The sequence below is a fragment of the Microplitis demolitor genome, chromosome 6 (assembly GCF_026212275.2).
Source record: "Microplitis demolitor isolate Queensland-Clemson2020A chromosome 6, iyMicDemo2.1a, whole genome shotgun sequence".
Lineage (NCBI taxonomy): Eukaryota > Metazoa > Arthropoda > Insecta > Hymenoptera > Braconidae > Microplitis > Microplitis demolitor.
Window position 1 is genome coordinate 12,317,545 of NC_068550.1, and position 16,461 is coordinate 12,334,005.

The 16,461-nt window shown below is 32.1% G+C and overlaps 1 protein-coding gene across 1 annotated transcript; it reads right to left on the reverse strand.

Moving 5' to 3' along the window:
- Positions 1-9,324: 9,324 nt before the first annotated feature.
- On the reverse strand, positions 9,325-12,395 carry LOC128668016 (uncharacterized). Its single transcript, XM_053740165.1, has 6 exons — positions 12,071-12,395; positions 11,234-11,830; positions 10,868-11,143; positions 10,304-10,762; positions 9,666-10,240; positions 9,325-9,444 (listed from the first exon to the last, which is right to left on the reverse strand). Exons 1-6 carry the CDS (start codon positions 12,393-12,395, stop codon positions 9,325-9,327), a joined length of 2,352 nt encoding a protein of 783 aa, XP_053596140.1.
- Positions 12,396-16,461: the final 4,066 nt, after the last annotated feature.

Below are 16,461 nucleotides of genomic sequence, written 5' to 3' on the forward strand. Positions count from 1 at the left end.
CAGCCATTGGTTAAATATTATATCCTGGTGGGGCAGATGAGAGATTGGAATCCACATAGTCGTAGTATTATTATTTCTTTCAGATAATTTTATTTTATTAAAATAACTAGGTAATTTTTTTTCCTTATAGGCATAAAACATATTTTGCTTGGAGACAAGAAAATTTTTTTAATAACATGAAAAAAAAATATAACATATATATTTATAATGCCTATTATGTATATATATCTATATTTATAATACCTATTATGTATATATATATATAATGCAATAAATATACAGCAGACTCTGGTTATAAGTTACATCGGACGCTCTACTCACTCTTATATCAATTTCATTTTTTTCCTGTATGTGAGAGTGTAGACAGCAATATAGCTCATAACCAGAGTATACAGTATATCTAAAATTCCATTAAGAATAGTTATAATAAACACATAAAAATTAAATTTTTGTGGATCATATCACAAAAACTTATAACATTTGCATACCAAATACTGCATATTCCACAAAAACATATATCGAGAATAAAAAAATAAAATGTATTCTATTTTAGAATAAAATAAGAGAGAATAAAAAATTTCTTAGAATAATCATTCAAATATTACATCATATTAATTGCATACCAAATACATCTTATAAATAAAATGAAAAAAATAATAAAAATGTATCGATTTAAAAATACTTGTTCTAAGAAAATAATATACGGATGTTTTTTCTATATAAAATTTTTCTATACTCATCCTTCAAAGAATAACTGATGTTTGATATTGCATCATCATTATATTTCGCATACCAAATAAATCTATTTATAGCTTTAAAAGAGTTAGTCTATTTATAGCTAAAAATAATCAACCTAGCTCTGGCTTTTTTTAAGCATAATAAAGGATGTGTTTATTTAATTTTTTTTCTTTTTTTTTTTAAATTAATTTGTTAAGTGGCTGTATATTCTTTCAAATATCTTAACATCGTACAAAATGTTTGGAAAAAATTTAAGAGGAGAGGGGTAATTTTTGACAAAAATTTTTCAAAGAGAAGGGGGTAATTTGAAAAAATTTGAGAAGAGAGAGGGTAATTTTTGAAAAAAATTTTGAAAAAAGAGGGGGGCGTAATTTTGATAAAAAAATTAATAGAGAGGGGGTAACTTTGAAAAATTTTTAAAGAGAGGGGGTAATTTTGAAAAGAAATTCAAAGAGACGGGGTAATTTTGGAAAAAATTTAAAAGAAAGGGGATAATTTTGAAAAAAATTTTAAACAGAGGGGGATAATTTGAAAAAATTTAAGGGGGGGCCGATAAAACAGACATTGAAATAGTAAATGTTGCATGATCGTGTTGCTAATCAAACAGATTTTGTGCATGCAACATGCTATCTATAACGCAGATTCTGCACAGACGATACTGCTATCACAATAAAGCAGATTTAGTACCGACATTAACCTGATGTTGATAAAAAAAAAAAACTAGCCTAGATACAAATCCTCGGTCGGTATTGCAGATTTCTGCATTATCGGGATGTTGAACTCTCTTTGATCATCTACTCTTATCATTGGAAGAAATTGGATACTTTATGCGCATTTCAAAATGTCCAAGAGTTTAAGAGATGGTTCTGGCATTTTTATGAAATTCAACAAACCTACGAGAAGTCAGTTCAGATCTTCAATCAATTGAAGAATTTACTATGTATGGATGATCGAGATATCGCATGTCTTGATGATACATTTATCCTTGAAAATGCAGCCCAGCAGATCGATTTCGCTTGGCACAAACTACCAGAAGAATTAAGAAATAATGAAAAATTAATGGGCTATCAAAGGTGTTGGGATCATTATACATTCAACGATGATATCCCCGATAGCTTTGCATATCCATTTAAAAAAGATTGCTCTAACTGTAGTACATTTTTTTAGTTTAAAAACAATATCTGTAGTTTATTATGTATTTGAGGTTATGTACGGCTAGAATGTATACTTTTAGGTTAAGAATAAAGACTATAGTTTATGTAAGACTAAAATGTATGTTTTAGGGTAAGAAAAATATCTATAGTTTATTATGTATTTAAGGTTATGTAAGACTTAAATGTATATTTTAGGTTACAAGTAATAAAAAACACTATATATCAATATAAAAAATATTTCAGGTTATGTAAGACTTAAATGTATATTTTAGGTTATAAATAATAAAAAACAATGTATATCAATACAAAAAAAGTTTATTTATTTATAAATGTAAGTTTATTAATTAATACAGGTTCAATAATTATATTTAATTTATTAATTCTTTGTTTCAATCGTTCCCGATCTTTTGCTGCTTGTTCCCATTCGCCTCTTCTTGCTTGCTCGTGTGCAAATCTTCATACATCCATGTGATGTATGGTTAGCGTTGGATTAAATTTAACAGTCTTCATATTAGTTTTCGTACGATGCTGCTTATAGGATTATACTCGACTATGCGATCATGTATAATGAGACAATAAGCTGATGTCTGTGCAGGGAATTGATTTGCGGATTCAAATTCCAGACGAATGTCCACCGGTCCAGATTTTATTGATTCGTTTTGTTTTGAGCAATCGATAACGTACAGCGGCGCTTGTTCTAAAAATTTCTTCTTCGTTAGCAGTGGCTCAGGTTCTTTGTTGTAGTATGAAATTTGAAAATTTATGTACATGTCGTACAACAGACTATATTGATTGTTTGCAATGTTGAGGTTTAAATTCCCATAAGGATAACTCTGAGAGTTTAAAAATAATTTTATATCTCGGATGTTGCAATGATCAAATACGCTGGCAGCTCCCAAGCACGGAAACTGATTGAGATAGCTGGATCACTTGTGATATAATTCAAAGCTTCAATTTTTTGTTTATCAGCCATAGTCACATATGGTACAATCCACTCGATTTCTTGCAGCGTAATTTTAACAGCTTCAGCATGAGCTCCAGCAGCAGGTGTGGCCACAACGTAGGCATTCAAATCAGCATTTGATCTTATTAATATTAATTCATGCTTTGCATTGATGACAACTTTATGGTAATCTTCAGCAAATCTAAGCAAAAGACTCAGTGGTATAGATACATAAAAGTAGCCATTGTCATTGTGTAATTCGTTTACAGCTTCATCTACAATCCAGCCTGAGTTCTCGAGTGTATTTTGTTGAGCAGGACTCAGTGATGTGTATCCTTTCATGAGACTTGTGATACCGACATTTTTATTACGATCAATCTCAAGACCATTGAGCTCGTAGCGTATTTTTTCAAACATATGACAAACTGTCATGTTGACCATGTGAGTAGTTGCACTTACAGCTGTACCATCAGACTTTGTGAATTTTCTGTACACATGTAGTGTACTCTTACTTGGAAGTAGACACAAATCTTGATGTTGAACAGCAATTCTTATTTCATCGCTGTTGTTGAATGTTGATGAAGCATACGGGAGATGAGCATGCGCTTCATAGTGCGCAATTGACTCATCAAAAATAATTTGTCGTTGAATATTTAAGATTTCCGCCGCCGCCATGGTCGTGTACACGTTAAACAACAAAAATAAATTTTTATTTTCTTAATTTTCCACGTAATTTTAGTCCGAGGCTCTGTAGAAACTGAGCGTTCTGATGTGTTAACACCTTGTGAGGTACTCGGCGACTGATGTTGCTCGACCATGTTGCTATTTTTTTTATAGCCAGCACCACTTTTTGTCTCATATACGATACCCATTATTTTATAGACTTTATATGCAATCTTATGGTTATCGTCTCACCTCTGAAATTAGCCAGTTTTCCGTCTTAATAGACAATTCTTAGTCTGAGATTTTGTATTGCTTATACGGCGATTGGAAGATAAATGACGTGAGATAGCAATTCGACAATCTTATATCCTGGTGGTACACTTAGAAAAAATTCATGAATTGTGTGAACTCTGTGCTCATTTATGTAAGCACCTAATGTAATGTTGCACTCAACTCTCAGAGCATTGAGTTTTAATATTTTCATTGGTAAATCTGATGAGTGAGTTTTATGTGGTGTCAGCTTTCGGTTTGTAAATCCCAGTAGTGTACCAATAGAATCTTGGGGTGTAAAATTTACAAATTGATCACATTTAATTTCACTTCTCAATTCATTATTATTGGCTTTTATGCTGATACTAAGTCTTTGTAATTTCTTTTGAATGTATTTTTCAATGTCAGTGATTTCGTAACTTCCTGTTGGTATTGTCAAGACTCTTTCTTCAACAGTTTCATATTTTCCAGCTTCTATATTTTCACTCATTGTATTACCTTCAGTTACTGGGACATTGTTATCAATTTTTGTAATTACTGCTACATTCTTTTTAGCTCTTTTTTTTCTTGACTATTTTTTTCTCATCAACATTATTTTTATCATTTGTATCAATTTTTTCGATATCAATATTATCCACAGGATAAGAGACATAGAGTTTATTAGCACCAACATCAATATTGGGTATTGAATTAAATGTTAATAACTCTACAAGTCCCAGAACATAATTTTTATTTGGTGATAATTCAATTGGAGGGAAATAATTGGCCTCCAACACGGATGTAGATCCTGTCAGTGTTAATGTGAATGACTCAGCCATGACTGATGTGCTCTACACAAAGTCACATCAATTTATAGTTGTCCTGTGAGAAATTTGAGACATAAGTGTCCGCATATAATTGTATTAAAATCCTGATATCTTCTGTGATTATATTTCACGCTACCAACATCGAGATACTCCATAAGATCTTGCGGTGGTTGTAAATTACCAAAACTGTCAAAATAAATAACTTTATCATTATTTTTCTTGTATGCAACCCAATGAGTACCAGGTCCGAATTTATCATCAAGATTAATAATAGCTGATTCGTTTTTTCTCGGACCAGTTTTAGGTAAATCATTCCTCATAAAAACACCGCGAAAGTTTGGAATTTTTTTAGCTTTAGCGTATTTCAGTAAGTCGATGTTTGTAAGTGGTCGATGTGGTAGCTCTACTTGTTTTTTGACTTGCATCCTCTGCCTACTGGATATGGTCTCAAAAATAAACCCATACCACGTCTGTAAGGTCTCAAGTATAAACCTTTACCCATAGATATTTGCTCCATTTTCAAATTATGACGTTTGCTCTCTTCCAATCGATTTTTAGCAGCACTTGCATCATTTACAGCTTTTGCTATACCAGCAGCACCCCCAGCCAAAGCTCCTGTTGCACTCAGGCCGGCAAAAAGTGGTATTAAAAATGGTAGTACACCACCAACTTTGGATGGAACCGGTAGAATTCGTGGCAGCCGAATATTTTTTTTCCACTAGATTTTTTAACAGCCTGACGAGCTCCTTTCAATGCCGTTTTAATTGGATCACCTCCAGGAGTCATGAAATTTTTGGCAGCTGTGACAACTTGTCTTAGTGCTACTTGTTTCTTCACACTAGTGTTTTTCTTGCTAGTCTTCCTCTTGCTAGTCTTTCTCTTGCTAGTCTTTCTCTTGCTAGTCTTCCTCTTGCCAGTTTTTTTCTTAGTAGGCTTTCTCTTTACTAGGCTTTTTTTCTTGCCAGCTGTTCTCTTCTTCAAACCCATTCCGAATCTTTTTTTCATCTTCATGATTTTATTTACACTCCACGCAGCAGCTCTTTCACCAATACCAGCGTCTTTTGCTTGATAACGTTGCCACGCCTTCTCAGCAAGTATTTGATCAGCCTCGTGACGTGCTGCCAAATTTTCGCGATTATACGAGTATGCGATATCGTGTTTTTTACACGCAACTTCCAGAGGATTAATTCCAGGATTACCACGAGCTAATCTTTTGGCTAGCTTTGTACCTGGTCCACAATACTGGTATCCAGGTATGTGTAGTTCAACTGGTAGCTTATTAATTAGACTGTTTATAAAACCTTTACCACTGGTCTTTACACATGTGCTCTCCATAGTAGCAGCATCATGACTGACTTAAAATGATATAAAGTCTGGTACTTATAGCTCGCTGAGTGAGTTGTTGTTGTGATCGCAAACTGGCAACATGGAGTTTAAAAGTCAAGCAGCCAAGTTACCAGTAATAAATTTTGATCAAATTGTTCAAGGTACCGGAGTGAAAAAAGTTAAGAGACACGGCGCTTTATTACCAAACAGTGTACGCGCTATATTTTGTGGTCCATCAAATTGCGGAAGAACAAATGCTCTACTCTCACTCATCATACACCCCAATGGCTTGAGATTTGATAGTATTTATCTCTACTCAAAATCTCTGAACCAACCGAAATATAAATTTTTCGAATCACTACTTAAACCAATAGAAGGTATTGGATTTTTTACATTCAACGAGCACGAAGAAGTACTGAAACCTGAAGATGCATAACCAAACTCATTGATGATATTTGATGATGTCGCATGTAAAAAACAAGATCATATCAGAGCATACTTTTGTATGGGTCGGCATAAAGATGTTGACAGTTTTTATCTCTGTCAGACTTATACACGTATTCCTAAGCATTTGATACGCGACAATGCAAATTTTATAGTTCTCTTCCGACAAGATGAAATGAACTTGAAGCATGTGTATGATGATCATGTAAATACTGACATGTCATACAATGTATTCAAAGATTTGTGTTTATCATGTTGGAATGATGTTGATGGTAAATATGGTTTTGTCGTCATTGACAAAGACAGTGAACTAAATAGTGGTAGATATAGAAAAGGATTTGACTGTTTCATTAGTATGAATTAAGTTGTACTTGATAAATAGTCATCAGTGATTAAGTGAACTTTAACCCATCAACATGAAGACCGAAGAGCTGTCAAAGCAGAGAGATGTCTTACATCAGATATTCCAGGCTAGTGATGCTATCCGACGAAAGCACAGAATCCTCAAGTTGGGTAAAGACACAGCTGAGAAGGCAATGGGTGAAATGTTTAAGCCTATTGTTACACCTCTGCAGAGTCTAGTCAAGTCGTCTAAGCATAAAATCAAACAAGAAATCAAGCAAGAAGTCAAAGGAGAATTTAAAGATGATAATTCAACGGTGAATAATGCTACAGAATTTGATGATGCTAGTAATTATAATAGTATTATTTCTGAAGATAGAAGTGGAACTCTGGAAGAAACACAAATATTTCCTGCTGCATCGAGTACCCCCGCTAAGCCAGTGAGTGGTGAAATAAAATCATATTTAGCTAAAGTGTACAGAAGAAGTAAAGATATTGATATGAGATATGGTATTCGTCGACGTTTTAATGATTTTTGTATTGGTGATTCTGAAATAACTTTTGACGATAATGAGATTAGAATAAAAAATAAAAATTACTCCGTTACTCCTGGTTTATTGGAATTATTATTTAAAAAATCGCCGGATGATTCAAAAGTCACGCAAAATGATAAAAATAAATATCTCGAAATTATTAAAATAACAAATACTCATAGAAAAAATTATAAACCAGATGGTAGTTTTTATGAAGACTCGACAATCAAGTATAATAATTATATTGCCGATTTTCTCGATAAAAATGCAAACTTATCAAGAGGTAAAGGATTACCGAATTTTATGGTTGCGAAAAAGAACCAATTACGTATGGATTATGTCTACTGGGATGATCCAAATGAACTAGTTGACCGTGTGCGTTTACTCATGGCATCTCAAGCAGCTGGAAATCCAAGTCACACCAATGAAATCATATCAATTATCGAAGAGTTACGAGAAGCGGGGATTATTTATTAGCATCTGCTGTGTCAAATCTATGCCACATATTTGCTGACTGTTGAAGTGAAAAGAGCAAAAAATGAGTATCAATATATTTGGACGTTCACTACCAACTGGTGCTGTAATCAGTGGACCGCCAGGACCACCTGGACGAGGATTTCAAGTAACTGTTGACGGACAGTATGATGTTGAGCGCAAGAGACTGTGTCATGTTGGCAAACCTGCTGAAGATAGTGATGCAGCAACTGTAAAATTTACACGTGATCTTGTATATCACGAGCTGTCTTTAATGTATAATAGTATAAAGAATGATCAGTCTGAGATCATTTTACATTTAGACTCTCAAGTGGTAACACTCGACTCTGCTGTGAAGCTATTAAAAAAAGAAAATCAAGAACTAAAAGTTAAAATAAAACGTATAAAGTTACAAAAAGACTTAATCAGTAGAAATACACAGCAAATAAAAGAATTGGAAGCTAGAATTTTTGTTAACAATGGAGGACAAGAAATCAGTAATAGCGTATGAGTTGCACAGACCAGCACGCAGAAATTATCAACGTCGTCATGTTGACATACGAGCACTTGATGAAACTTGGCAAGCTGACTTAGTTGAAGTGATTCCTTATGCAACAGTAAACAAAGGAAATAAATATCTGCTAACTGTCATAGATATTTTTTCAAAGTATGCTTGGGCTGTACCGATTAAGAGTAAAAGTGGCAGTGATGTCACCAGTGCAATGAAATCTATGTTTCAACTAGGTCGTGTTCCAAAAAATCTGCACGTTGACCAAGGCAAAGAATTTTATAATGAAGAATTTCAAGAACTCATGCAACGTAAAAACATCAATATGTACTCGACATTCAGCAACTTGAAGGCGTCCATATGTGAACGATTTAATAGGACACTTAAAAATAAAATGTGGCGTGAATTCTCTGCACGTGGTATCGTTAAATGGATTGATATACTAGAAGACTTATTGGATACTTACAATAATACCAAACATCGGACAATTAAAATGAAACCTGCTGATGTAACTGCTGCTAATGAAAAAGATCTGCTGGAAAGAATATACAAACCTCTTCAAGCTCAGCAACAAGCACGAAAAAATAAATTCAAAGTCGGAGACAAAGTTCGAATCAGCAAGTTCAAACATGTGTTTGGAAAAGGTTACACACCCAACTGGACGACGGAAATTCTTACAATTAAGACAGTACAGAAAACAAATCCAACAACATACAAACTTGTAAACTATCAGGATAAGCCAATTGAAGGTGGATTTTATGCAGAAAAACTCAGCAAAGTCAAATATCCAGATGTATATCTAGTGGAGAAAATTATAAAAAAACGCGGAAATAAATTGTACGTAAAGTGGCTCGGCTTCGATAGCTCCCACAACAGCTGGATTGAAAAATCTGATCTGTAAATAAACTTATAAAATACACTTATATCTATAAAATAAAAAAACAATTTTTTTCATTTGTATATAAATGTTTTATTCATTTTATTTACACACATATCCTTAAAACTAATTTTTACATACTTAAAAAAACTAATTTTTTACAATATTTTGCATTTTTTTTTTTTTTTTTACAAAAGTTTTCTTTTTTTAATAGATATAACATTTTCATCGTCTTTATCATCATGATTATTTGATGTGAATCCCCATGGCAATGTGTCGGTTGAGTTGTCCAAAAGTTGTCGTTTGTCGTCTGTCCAGCTTAAGGCTATTTTGTGCTGTGCTACTGTCGTCACGTTGTGTTTGGAACTTTTAATTAAGTACTGTTTTTTTGTCAAGTTAATGTGATCGTGAAGACATCTATCGAAATCATCAAATGTGATAGTTCGCAACGTCGGACCTTTGATCCCCTTTGCTCGTTTTTTCGCTTCATCATCATTTAAAATTTTGTATGCATATAGCTTGGCCCTAAGTCCGGTAAAATGAGTCAAAATTTTCCCATTATTCTCATCTTTCATCAGACCTGGGACCTTTTTGTTTGCTATTCGCATATTGTACGAATTTTGAGGGGGGTAGTCCGACGTATCAAATTTTGAAATATCACGTTTCATGATTTCGTAGATGTCTGGTACTGTAAAGTAGTAAATTAAACTGTCGGTGTCCGTGTACATCAACTTAGATTGTTGGTTTGTGGAGTTCTGTTTGACATAGTTACAGTGGAAATCATAGATAAGTATTTTTGATAGATCTAAAATCGCGAACCCAGTGTAAATAGGTTTGTCAAAATATACCTGGGTTGTTTTCATTTCCACTATAACCATGTCTTTATCAAACATTGTAAGATTATGGAAGTTAGGTTTACAAATAAGGTCTGATGCACCATATCGACCAGACCATCTTGTAACCAATTGAACATCTTTGTGTTTCCTAACATTCTCCATAGTCTTACCGAAGACTGCGTTATTAAGGAGTTTGAAGAAATTCTTCTCAAACTCATTTTGGGCAGCCTTCCTACAGTCTGTATTCTTGTCGATGTATGTCTTTAGCCATGGGGATTGCTCAAATTTGAGTACGCGATGAATTTTTTTTAACTGCATTCCTAAACCTAAACATTGTTTTAAATTTTCACAATGAATTATATATTTATTTTTATCATACAGTGTTGTACATAATTTAGTAGACTTGCTACCCGGTGGTAAAAAGTGCTCAGGGCACAATGGTAAATCTTTGTGTAGCTCATGTAGCTCCTGAGGATAGTGCAAGTCTACTTCTAAAATATATCCTACATTGTCATTGGCATTTACAAAGTTATTTACATTATTTAAATCATGTTCATCTACCCACTCAAATGAGCCTTTAGGTAGTGGAATACTCACTGCCGCGCCATACAAATTATTGACGTCAAAATACATCAAGTATGACTCGGGTTTGTTAACATCAAATTCATTACCCATGTACCGATTGTTGGCCTTCGCATACCTATTAGTACACTGAGACACTCCACCTCGTATACCTTTCTCGAAGAAAAGTACCATTTCGGGGTCAGTCAATAGTTCCAGTTCCACATTAGTGTACTTCAGCATTGCATCAAAAGCTAATCCGGGCGCTGTGTAATAGTGCAGCGGGTCTAAGTTATAATTATTTAAACAATTTTGTCTGAAATTTTTAAATACATCGGCCAAGAGTAATACATCAGTCTTAAGATATAGATCAGAGTACTCGCCTAATGTACTGATGTTAAATTTATTCCAGACAAGTTGAGCAAATGCATAATTATCGTCAGTTATACCATTATTAGATAATTTTGAAAAAAATGAGTTTTGATCGGGCAACTGTTTGTCATTAAGCTTATCAATGTCTGTAATATATTCATACGGGAATACACCCTTGCGAGTAACTAATTGGAATTTTTCTGGATCTGGGTAATGAAGTTTTGTGTTTTGTTTATTGTCATCATCAAGATAGGATGCTAATTTTTCTAAACTTGATGCCATGAATCTGAATGAATCTATAAAACGTAAAGACACAGATATATCATCAATAGATTTTGTAAATGAGATATATCGCTCTTTATTAATTGGCAATAATGTGACTTTACCTTCAAAAACAGTTGCTAATGATTTAATGAAAAAATGAGAATCATACCCAGATAAATTGTGAAATACTACCGGTATTACATGAGATTTCGGATAATTTAAATTGCATGAAATGTGTGCAGGTCCGCGATAGTTACCCGTAAAATGGCAATGATCATAGCACTTCTCTTGATCAGAGGCTATTGTTTTTTCGCAAATATGACAAACAGTTGACCGATCATGACTCTTTTGTTGCTGTTTGTCAAGTGGTTTCATAGGTATAGGATTTTTTAAATACTGCTCAACTTCAAATGCGAAATTTTCAAGTTTATTGACAAACCACTTTACGCAATCAGATGAACGATTAATTTCAAATTTTGACAAATTATTGTCATAATTACAGTGACGATAAAATGCAATGCTGTGTGGAACGTGATTTTGAATATCATCATCCCCCTGAGGCTCTAGTGTACACTCTAAGTCTGCGTAGACAACAAACGGTACCGAGTCTTTATTACGATAGTTTTTAAATTTTAACATTTTGTTTTCATTAGTGGGAAATTTCATACGGACTTTATTTAATTTGAAACAGTCATCATTGTTGTTGTTGATAGATGTTTCTGTTTTAAAGTGACTTAAACATCGATCACAGAAATATGATTTATAATGTGCCTTAGAAATTTGATTTTTTACTAATCGCGATAGATTTTTAATTAAGGCAAAATAATAAACAGGCTTATAATTTTTATAATCATTCTCATTAGACATATTTAAATTTACGTTCGCCTGCACCATTTAAAGATGAATTTTTTTTACATCAGACTTACAATTTTTACTTAAATACAATGGTATAATGATACTTTTTTCATCTCCGAAACCGTTCAATTCTGACTCAATCCCGTATACATTGATTGACAAATTATTTAACGTTTCAAATTTTGGAATATCTTTCGGGGTAATTGGAAAATCAATACCTTCATACTGAAGTATGCTGCTGTAATGAGGGTACGATGTTGTCCTCTCCAGATGTCCAGTGTGAGCTTCGTGTGTTGCTGCCACAACACACCAGAGGAAGCAGTACTCGTCGTGGTTCTCGATGTTTAAGACTGCACGTTTCATCTGGATATCTTTGGGCAGTCTAACAAAAGTTGATGCTCCAGCTTGTAGAGGAACATATCTGGACATTGTGATGACCAAGCTGTGGATCTCAAGTAATCTCCACCCCGAGTCCTTTTGATTGAACTCTTCAACCTTTTTTTAATAAGTTCTCGTTGACATGGTCAGCATACCAATCAGCGAGAGATGTTGTGGGTGTAATTTCCCGACTTGTAGTGTTGAATGATTTAGTTTCATCAACGACGTCATTAATTTTTTCATTCCGAAATTTACATACAAGTTCGACGTTGATTTTCACCCCAGCAACATCACCCAACATTTCTTGGATTTTTTCGAAAACTAATTCCCGAGAATCATTCAAAAATTCTCTCAAGTCTGTGTGAGCAAGATTTGTGACACATCCAGTTCGAATGTTGTTCGAGAAAGCGTTATCGAGATCTTGCCATTTGATGAGTCGATGACGCATTCTCAAATCACCACCTGTAGCCAGGCCGCTGAGTTGAGCAAATTGATCGCCATACCAGCACAAAAGCACTATACTTGCTTAAACGCTTCTCTTAATTTGAACACTCGATTGTGGATCTGCCAAAATAGTCTTGAAATATTCAATTGTCTCAACACACACCTGATAGCACCTCTGACAATGTTCTTCATTCACTGACTCTGACTGTAAGTCATTGTATGATTGTGCAACAGAATTCATCAAACCGTGAAGTGCATCAAATAATCGCGCCATTTTTTAAATAATGTTTTTATCAATTGTTCACAGAAAAAAAAAATGTGTCTTTTGCACTAAAAACTATTAATGAGTGTCAGTTGCACAAAAATTAAAAACTAATAAGTGTCAGTTGCACAAAAAATTAAAAACTAATAAGTGTCAATTGCACAAAAAATTAAAAACTAATAAGTGTCAGTTGCACAAAAATTAAAACTAATAAGTGTCAGTTGCACAAAATTAAAACTAATAAGTGTCAGTTGCACTAAAAATAATGTCTATGCACTTCACTTAAACTAAAAATTGTTTATAATTTTTTGTAAAAAAATTATTTAAAAAACCGTAGTGAACTTTACAGAGAACTTCACAAAAACTTTAACACAGTAAACGTCAGAGAATATTTGAGCAGAGATTCATACTTCATTCAGAGACTCGTACTTCTTTTTTGTGGAGTATGGTCTCACGCGCCTCTTTTATAGGTGGGAAACGGCTCATCAACTTCGCAGTAGAAAATTCCAGAACAACCTGTGACGTCATAAATGACGCCGTAAAAAATAGATGTCGCCCCAAAAGTGCCAACATCACCAAACAAAAAGTAGTGAAATCTCCTAGAATAACGTGTCAACATAACCTAAAACGCTAGATGGCGCGACGAATGGTATGAGGTCACCTACTGCGCAGTTATAAAATCAAACAAAGAAAACAAGTTTTTTCCTGCACATGGATGAGTCGTCAGTCTAAAAATAGAAATTCTCGAACTTTCTACTGCGCAGTTATAAAATTAAACAAAGAAAACAAGTTTATTCCTGCAGACGAATGAGTCATCAGTCTAAAAATAAATTTTCTGGAACTTTCTACTGAGCAGTTTTAAAATTAACCAATGAATTTAAAATATAATTAATTTAAAAAAAGTGTGGTGGGGGATAATAACAAATAGCTGTGCTGAATATTTTAATTATTCAGTGATTCATTGTCTGTTGTCGAGATATGAGTTATCAAAATGGAAATCATAATAGATGTGCAAGGATTTAAAGGCTCACACAATCAGTTTATTGTAAAAGAACTTGCTTCAATTACAGTCCAACATAAAATTAATGGTGTTGAAGAAATGTCATGTACGTTATTCAAACCACCTTGTGATTGGACATTATTATCAAATCAGTGTCAACGCTTAAATACCTGGGTAACATATAATCATCATGGAATTACCTGGGATGCTGGAAAAACGCAATATTTAAAGCTAAAAGAAACAATTGAACATGTCACTTATAATTACAAATATATTTATGTAAAAGGTTTCGAGAAAAAATTATGGATCCAAGATTAATTGGAAGCGAAAAAATTGTAATTGATTTAGATGATTTTAAAGTTCCCGCGTTGAAAAATATAAAATTATTGAACAATAATTTTCGTGAATATCACTGTACATTGAACAACAATAATTACTTGTGTGCTCTGGAAAATGTAATAATTTTAAAAAATTGGATTCTTAAGAAATTAATAAAATTGAACTTGATGTTATTCTATTTTTTCTCTATTTTTTACCCCTTTTCTTTTTAAAGATATTACGTAATTATTTACATTTTGATAACCTAGAAACTAGTTTAACTTTTTATAATTAATTATTATTATTTTAATGGAATTATCAAATAATTTACAAGCATTGTGGTAGTCAAAACTGATGATAAGTTGACATCTACCCACTGAAATAACTTTTTGTCACATTTTGATGACAACAAGTTGATTGAATTTACCGCCACCATTAACGATCCGATGTATCGCTTCAAATTTCCCGCGTTTGAAAAAAATAATTACTTGCATTTTTTTTTTTTTTTTTGGAAAATGTAAAATTGGTATTTAAAATTAATTAATAAAATTAAATTTGATGCAACTCAAGTTGTTTTCTAACAATTATTATTTTTAAATGATATTAAGTAATTGTTTACATTTTCATAACCTAGAAAATAGTTTAACTTTTTATAATTAACTATTATTATTTTAATTGAATTATCAAATGATTTACATGCATTCTGGTAGTCAAAACTGATGATAAGTTGTCATCAACCTAATGCCCCCATCATGCTGAATGTAATAAGTTGATGACAATTTAACGTCAACTTACGGTCAAGTTTCAGTCATTTATGCCAACTTGCTGACTACCAGAGTATATTTTTTACGAATTTTTATTGTACAACAACTAATGAATAGATACATTGATTATTACTTTAGTGTTTTATCTTATAAAAAACAGGTAATTATAATTTATATTTTAATTCATTTAAATGAATATCGATGTATTTCAATAAATATCGATGAATTTCAAACGGCTGGAATTTGATAGCCGATAATTCGAATACCATGTTGGTTACATTTTTTACTCATAGATGGCGGTATTCTAATCGTCTAAACTTCCGCGCGCAAATTTTCTTTTCTAAGATAACATTTATTCATTTTTAATTAATTTATGAATAAAAAAATAATGGTTTCGATCATACATTATGATTTTAATTGATATTTTTATATTATTTATCGTAAAACATCGTTTAAATCAATTTCTTTGAAAATGTAAACAAACCAGCGTGGGTTTGTTACCCACGTGCTCATACTGACCAACAATAAAAGATATGCAAATTTCTGTGATTGGTCAAGAAAAATCAATTTTTTTTCCGATTGGCCCTTTAATTTTTTTTTTGTATTCGTTATAAGATTTTAGAAAAGTGGTGGGGTAGTTTCTTGTTGAAACCTATCACTATAGACAAAGGGTGTTGACAGGAATAAGTGCGTAGATTCAATTGTGATTAATATCTACTTAAAAACTGTAAGTAATTAAACAATTATTTTTTTTTCATATTAATAATTAAATAAGTTTTTTTCTAACAATTTGAAAAAATTTTTTTTTAATAATTAATTGTATCGAGAAATTCAAATAATTGAAGAATTGATTTCTTGAAATTTTTTATTTTGTATTAATAATTAAATACATGATAAATAAGTCTTTTTCTGTTTTTCGAAAATTTGTTATGTCAACATGATTCATTATTTTTATTTACATAATTAATTGTTTATCAGAAACTTATTCATGAAGTATTTTGATTATCGATATAAAAAATTCTAAGAAAATTAATTTTTTCTAATAATTATGTTGGAATTTTTCTTTTTTAGAGAAAAAATTTTTTTTTTTTAAAAGCGAAAAAACTTATTTTAATTACTAATAAAGAAATTCTTAGAAAAATAATTTTTTTTTACACCTAATGAAATATGTAAAAAAAAAAATTATTTTTTTTTTTTTTTTTTTTTTTTTTTTTACACGTTAGAAAATACTTATTTTTTTATAAAATAAGCATTAAAAAAAAATCAATTTTCTGATCATTTTATATATTAAAATAATTAAAAGGAAAATCAAATTTAAAAAAATTTATA